The 7,612-nt window shown below is 37.0% G+C and overlaps 1 protein-coding gene across 1 annotated transcript; it reads left to right on the top strand.

Moving 5' to 3' along the window:
• Window positions 1-4,309: 4,309 nt before the first annotated feature.
• LOC103141687 (parvalbumin, thymic CPV3-like) lies at window positions 4,310-7,344 on the top strand. Its single transcript, XM_007557421.2, has 5 exons — window positions 4,310-4,659; window positions 5,021-5,088; window positions 5,933-6,065; window positions 6,420-6,529; window positions 7,050-7,344. The coding sequence occupies exons 2-5, from the start codon at window positions 5,028-5,030 to the stop codon at window positions 7,073-7,075; spliced, it is 330 nt and encodes a 109-aa protein (XP_007557483.1). The 5' UTR covers window positions 4,310-4,659; window positions 5,021-5,027; the 3' UTR covers window positions 7,076-7,344.
• The last annotated feature ends 268 nt before the right edge of the window (window positions 7,345-7,612 follow it).

The following is a 7,612-nucleotide window of genomic DNA, read 5'->3' on the forward strand; positions in this document are numbered from 1 at the left end:
CTAAAAGTAAAAGAAAATAAAATATTCTTTTACTACGGTCTTACTTCTTTGTTTTTGTGTCATTTCGTCCACATAGCCCCTCTTGGGTTGGAGAAGTAGCAATAGAAAAGGAAACTATGTCAAATACATGATGATATGAGCCCTGGCTCAGAGGGTCAGGAACGTTTTTCATGCATTCTATGCAAAAACAAAAGTGCAAAAAAAGCTGCGAAAAAAAAGATATTGATAATCTCCAGAAAACTACTAGTCAAAAATTATTTAGATCCACTTTGCAAGGGCTAAACACCTATGTATGGCAGAGAAACACCTGCTGCATTGTTCAAGACCTTAATCTTGGATGCACACTCAAAAATATTATTCTGCTATTTCACTTGTATTATATGTTTCCAAATCTAGTGCCCTACCTACCCCATTATCCTGTGGTTTAGTTCCTGGCCCTAAAATTTTAATTATCATAAGAAATTAGAAAAAAATTATCACCACTTTTATGAGGCATCCAAATAATTGTGACCCCATTTAATGGCATTACTATTAAGCACATGAACTCCAGTACAAACTGAGAGAGGTCTGACAAACACGTAAATCATTTGCTTCTCTTTGTAGTTCCGCCCTACAACCACTAGATGGCAGTTTGGAGATTCCACGTTACCCTTCAACCACCTGAAAACATTGGAAAAATTTAATCATCAGTCACCTTGATGGTTGCATTTGTTGCTCCACTTCTGATTATTTCTTACCTTCTATTTTACTGTTCTTTATTTTGTTCTGTAATTTGGACCAGCGTGTTCGAAATAACTACTTCAAACACTATTTCAAATGTAATATTTGTCATATTTCAATAACGAATATCTATGTTTATATTATACTTTCCAATGCATTTACACCACTTTTTTTTTTCATTTTGTCACATTGCAACTAAAAATGTCACCCCAGTTTGCTGACATTTTATGTCAGCAAAGTTTTATGGCTCTTACAGAGCGATACCTAATTTCAATAATATTTTTAGTTCAAATTTGTGCTCATTTATATTCAGTCTCTCAGTAAAAAAATTTCTGCAATTACAGTAACAAGTATTTTGGTTTATGAATCAAACATCTTTGTGTGCCTACAGACAGAAAATTGTTATTGATTTTTTTTGTAAAGTAGTTAATGCTTACTCAGATTTAAAGAGGAGCATCGATGAATAGCAATTTCATACTTGAGTAAGCCTGAATCTCTTTCCCAGTGTGGCTGCATTTGGTCATCCATCATGTTGCTGCAGTCACCATATTTTACAGACAGTATTTTTTTGTTAGAGTGTTAATTTTCAAACAATTGCAGCAGTTTGCGTTGATACGAAAACGTCAGCTTTTGGTCTCATCTGACCAGAGCATCTTCCTACATGATGTATGACAATGTTTTTCGCTCTTTTTTTAAATTGATTTCAACAATACAACAAATTGTATTTGTTCACAGTTTTTTGTGAACACATTTTCCCACCTGATCTCTGGATCTCATCATCCTCCCTGCACATCACATGCTTATTATGAGCCTTTTGGCTGCTCTGATCAACATGGATGGATTTCTACAATTGTGCCATGTTTTTTCTTTTTTTTTCTATTTCGGGATGATGAATTGAAAAGAAGTCTGTGAGATGTTCAAAGCCTGGATTGTCTTTTTTTTTTTTTTTTTTTTTTACATAATTCTGCTTTAAGCCCCTCCAGAACTTTATTCCTGATCCGCCCGCTGTGTTCCTTGGTCTTTATTAAAATATTTGTTTACTATTGTTCTAAAATGGGCCAAACACATTTAAACTTTTCAGATTTTTTTTTTGTCAAATTACAAAAATTCCTCCCAACGTGCTTATCCTTTTGAGTGGTATAGCATATAAAATCTTAATAACAAATGTGAAAAAAAAAGTAAATGTCGGTGATTACCTGTGTATGCACTTTGTTTGAGTTTACCAATAATCACGTTTTAACGCTAGAATTTACCACTTGTGGGACTAACAAAGGGTTATTTTATGTTATATTCACATGAAAGATAGAGAAAAACAGTTCTTAATAAAATAATTATTAGGAAATTATTATAATCTTGTTTGGGAAACTGATGTGCCACTAAAATGATTACTTTTTTTTTCTGCCATGGTACACAGACAGACAGAGTTGGTTTTCTCTCACTGACATCTGTCAGTCTCCTTTGCCCCAGAGAGGTGAGAAAACACCATGTCCTGCCTCCCTGTGCGTGCTCCTACAGAGCACTAGCAGATGTAGATAAATAAATGATTCCCCTGTAACAGTATAGTTAAGCGGGAATGCATGACATCATGGACCCTTTCCAGGTAAAGTGGCATCACTCCGCTCCATCCTGCGTCCTTGGTTTCTTTTTCACACAGAGCCGTGATGAGATGATTGAGTTTCTCTTTACCTTCTAAATGCAGTCTAACTTCACCAGCACATTTCAGAAGCTCGTCAGACGTCAGCTGCCGAGAGGCCTCACTGACCAGTTGGTAGCCGGATAATACTCGAGAGGAATCAGAAAGAACAGAGCTATTTATTCATTAATGCAAACGGGCTCAATGTTGCCACAAAGTGTAACAGAGATCCACTTTAAGAATCCTGTGGTTAAAGTTCTGTTGCCCTTGAAAAACTGAGATTCATTTAGGGTCTTGGAAAACAATGAAGCCTTTTGATACATATACTGTCAGAGTTCTGCAAATAGTTATCTCATGAATAAGTTGTTTGTTGTTTACCTCTCTCTAAGCTGAAACTGGGTGAGATGGACCATCCTGCTCTTGGAGAAACCGGTTTCTGCTAGTTCAGAGGGACCCCTCTACTCCTTATCTTTATAAGTTTCTGTTTTATGACTGACCACCACCCCGCTTTGAATAAAACCAGGCTGCTGCAGGGGGACAAGCTGGAGTTGTCCTGAGGCACCGCTGTGACTCTCCCTCTTTGCAAAGGCTGAAGTGATACTACTCTCTGTTTGGTTCTTTATATGTGCAGGTTGAAATACCCAACATATACAATATAAAAAAGTATGAATTGTTGCTTATAGCATTTTTTGCAAATTAATCAATCATATTATTTTGTAAATATAATGTGCAAAAATGGTTGAACTATCACTACTTCATCCCATCTTGTATCTTATGGTTTTGGAGTTGAATCAATAATTTAAGTTTCCAGCATTTGCTTAAGTTAAAGTCAGACTGTAGAGGTAAAAGTCAGCTGAGTTTCTTAACCTTAATGCAACTAATGAACAACACAGTGTTGCTTAGGAACGGCTGACTGTGTATATTAGGTGTGTTTTTGACAACTATTCTCTGCTGTGTCTAAAGTTTAGGTCAATTTGCAACAGAGGAATTCATTTGAGTGTCTGTTAATTCACACTAGTAAGACAATCTCAAAATTTCATTTGAATTAACCTAATTTTGTAGGCACTTGTACTTAGACGTACTCTAAACAAAATGCATTCCCCATGCGTTTTGTTAAGAGTTATTGATTTTATAGGTTAAAATCTGACTGCTGGCTTTCAGTGATTGTGAGGCAGGCCGTGCGTAAGGATTTCTACTCCAAAATATCGACTCCTGTTGTCTAGAGAGATAACATTTGCAGCCTAACACACAGAGAACTTACTCAGCATTGATACAACGCATTTTTTTTCCAGACTTAAAACAAAATTCAGGTTGACCTTTATGCACAACTGTGTCATTTACTGACAGAAGCGCATAAAAGTGCATCAGTACAAAGATTTCCTAGAGGTGGTCTTCTATTATCAGGGACTCAGAACAAAGGGTAAACCCTATCCCGCAAATTCCGTTTATTTTGGACACGTCCTCATGTCACAAGACTTTTGATCGCTGTTGTCTGCCGATCAGTCTGGCTGGTCTGATCAATGAATAAAAATTCCCCATCATCACCGTTTGGGACGTCAAAGTGACCTTAATCAGTACAAGTGACGAAGCATTTTCATGGATCTCCCCACCTCCCGCACTCGAAGTCAGTGTAAATGAGAAGGTTAGAATTGTGGGCATCCCTGACATGACGCTTTTTTTTCTTTTTTTCTTTTTCTTGTTTATCTTTTGATGACATTCGATCTTGGGAACCTTTAGCTTTCTAAATAAAGACATTAGAAACAAGTTTTCAAACGATCAACCAAAAAATAACATCAAAGATGGAGTTTCCCTTGTTCCAAAATATATTGATAAGATCCTTGTTTTGGAAGTGCTGCCTGTAAATTGATATCTATGTGATGGGGGTGGAACAGCAAAAGAGGAAGAAAAGAAGAGAGAGACAGTCGTTTTCCAGCCTCTCTCCGCTTTTACTGTACATACAGGCGTTGAAAGGAAGGGGAGTGAATGATGGAGCTGAGGTTGAGTTAAAGGTTTTTATTTTTTTCTTCTTCTTCTAGACTTAATTTGCTATTTACAAGGGCGTTCCGGAAGTCCATATCCCGATCTCTGTGCTCATGCGCGTTATAAATAGTAAAGGTTAATTAGTTAGCTGAGAAATCGGATCAGGGGCGGGCAGTCAGAATTTGATCCATAGTCAGGTAACTCAAGCAATCCCTATTGTCACTGCAATCAGACCTATATAAATCCTCCTTGACGGACAGCAGTCACCACAGCGCCTCACCTCTCAGCTGCATCACCGTCCGACCTCGGAGCAAACTTCTAACGCGGTAAGATGCGGAGGACACACGGAGTTCACGTCTGCTTCTTTACATTACTATGTCTTTTTTTTTTTTTTAAATGCTTAAACTAAGTCTTTTTACTTCTGAAGTCCTGGCTTTTACTAATTACCAACAGCATGCGGCAAATACATCAGAAATATTTAAATAATAAAAAAAAAAAGAGAGAGAGAGAGAGAGAGAGAGAGAGAGAAAGTTCTATGTAAAAGTTTCTAATTTGCTGGCTGCAAGATCAGTGACTAACTTGCCAGGATGCAGGCGACCTATTGCCACTTTGTCAGGTTTTGCTCTTGCTTTTACGTCGCACCTGTCTAAATGTGTTAATAATTCACCATGGCTGTTCTTCCTACAGGAATAAAATGTCGCTCTCATCTGTCCTTTCTGCTGATGCCATCGACAGCGCCATCAAGGACTGCCAAGGTATCCTTTTTCACTAATATATCTTTTTGATCTCTTTGTACACATGTACAAGGTGCCACGGCAGTCCACTGGCAATGGATTGGATGGCTCAATTAAATAATTACGCACCTATTCAAAGCGCTTTGGTAAAGTGCTTGATTCTATTTAGCATTAAGGATGTTTTCCTTCAGAAATGCTTTCTCTTGGCAGACTAGAGATTTGATCTGCTAGTTTCAGCACTGTATAGGTGAAACATAAACACAACGTGCCAAATGTTTATATATTCTCTGGCTTTCTTGAAAGTGAATATATAAGTCCATATTTGAAGGAAGTCTGCTCTTTACAAAACTTTTTTTTCTCAGATTAATTAACTTTTTTTGTTCCTTGAAGGGGAGGTTTGTTCACACTGGTTGTAAAATACAACTGAAGTAATATCAGTAAAATAAAATTTAAAAAAAGAAGAAGAAAGAATAAAGGCAAACATAAAACCTTAGTTAATCTAAACCAGAATTAACAAGTGTCAAATAAAATTCCAACAATGTTTTTTATTTAGTTAATAAAGAATTTAACGGAATAATGGGCTTAAAAAATGGTGGAGTTCCTGACTGGAAAGTAAAACTTTTTTGAAACTTAATATTTGTTCTTCTGTGCAGAAGCTGCACATTTTCCGTAAGATTATTAAGTCATTTAAACGTGTAAATAGTTGCTTCAAGTAACCAATGGTGCATCTGCAAGTAGTCATTATTTCTATTTTCAGAACTCTAAATATAACTAATGCAAAAATCATCCCTCTTTACAATTTTTGCATGACAATATTTACAAGTCAGGACAGTTTTCAGTAAAATCTTTATGCCTCGTCTCGCAGCTCCGGACTCCTTCTGTCCAAAGAAGTTCTTCCAGTTGTGTGGCCTGAGCAAGAAAAGCCCCCAGGATGTGAAGAAAGTTTTTGGGATCCTGGACAACGATGCCAGTGGGTTTATTGAGGAGGAAGAGCTGAAGTGAGTCGTCAACTTTTTTTAAAGTTTCCTGTGAAGATTATCTTCATCCTCTAGAAGAAAAAAAATGCAGTAATCCTAATCTGTTTTTGAAAGAAAACCAAATTTCTTCTTCGTATCCTTTCACAATATACTTTCTGCTACACTAATCAGATATGCATACATGTTCATGTGGATATAGCTAATTTTTCAGTATGCCTACATGTGTTTTTTGGGGCATTTTATTTTATTTTCCATCTGATTCAATAAGACATCCGTTTTATTTCCCAAATTGTCCTTGAGTGCTTTTTTTTTTTTGCTGTTCGCTCAGATGAAAAGTTTCCTCTGGCTTCATGCATCTTCTTTTCCTCCCATCAGGTTTTTCCTCCAGAGGTTCCGCCCTGGGGCTCGGGTCCTGACGGACAAGGAGACCAAGGCCTTCCTGAGTGCCGCTGATGACGACAGCGATGGGAAAATTGGAGCGGAAGGTGATAATTTCTGTATTTGGATGATGTGTCATTCCAAAATGCAGATAAGTCAGAGTCAGAGCCCAAAAGAGAAACAGTCAACTCTCCAGTCAACATTTTTATGTGGAGTTCTAATTAGTCTGGTTCGAAGCTAAGAGGGCTTGAACTCCAAAATGGGTTCTTGAATAAGACCTTAGGTTGACTGAATGCATGATGTGTTGCCAATACCATGTCTCTTACATAAAAAAAACGAAAAAAAAATCAAAGCTTTTAAAAAAATAAATAATCTCATCTGGGCCAATTTTTTGCACAATTCCAACACACATGGACTCACAGGTTAAGGTTGGCAGGATATACAGACAGCTTGTTAGATTAGTTGAAACATTTCTGGTTGAAACGATTGAACCAATCTTGTCAATGGTGAACTATATGATAGCAAAACTGTGCTGTTAAAATTTGGAATTGCTCATAAATCTTTACGCTGATGGATGCCTGGACCTGAATCACCTGTAATGTAAATATATTTCTTTTTTCCCCACAGAATTCCAAGCTATGGTCCTGTCCTAAACTGGTGAAAACCCCTCCACCATCTCATCTTAACCTATCGCCTTCGGCTGAACATATAAAGGGCTCCTACTTTAGTGCTTTAGTAATTTTCAACCTAGTTAAACAAAACCCTTCCTAATGTCTTCATTTCGATGTGTTCCTTTTCACTAATACCTACATGCCTGTCATGTTTTTAGCTTTTTGGTTCTTCATGTGCTTCAGACCATCATAAAGCTGTGTTGCCCAAACTAATAAGCACCTATCTGCTAAAATAAAAGGATAAAACCTAATCCCAATTGCTTGTCTTTCCTTCTTTATATATAACAGTGCCTTAGATTGAAATTTGAGTTAAAGTGGTTTAAATAGAAAAAAAAAGTCAAAAATACAGAGGAAGAAAATTATACACAGCTCTTTTACAGTCCAGAGGTGTCCTTGAATGTGCACTTTTCTTTATCTCGCACACAGTAAATAAGATTAAATATCAGATAGTATCGGATATATAAGAAGTCTACAGTGTATGTGCACTACAGATGTATGTGCGTCTTTCTGGGTGTGTAG

This window comes from Poecilia formosa, unplaced genomic scaffold, assembly GCF_000485575.1.
Source record: "Poecilia formosa unplaced genomic scaffold, Poecilia_formosa-5.1.2 Scaffold88, whole genome shotgun sequence".
Lineage (NCBI taxonomy): Eukaryota > Metazoa > Chordata > Actinopteri > Cyprinodontiformes > Poeciliidae > Poecilia > Poecilia formosa.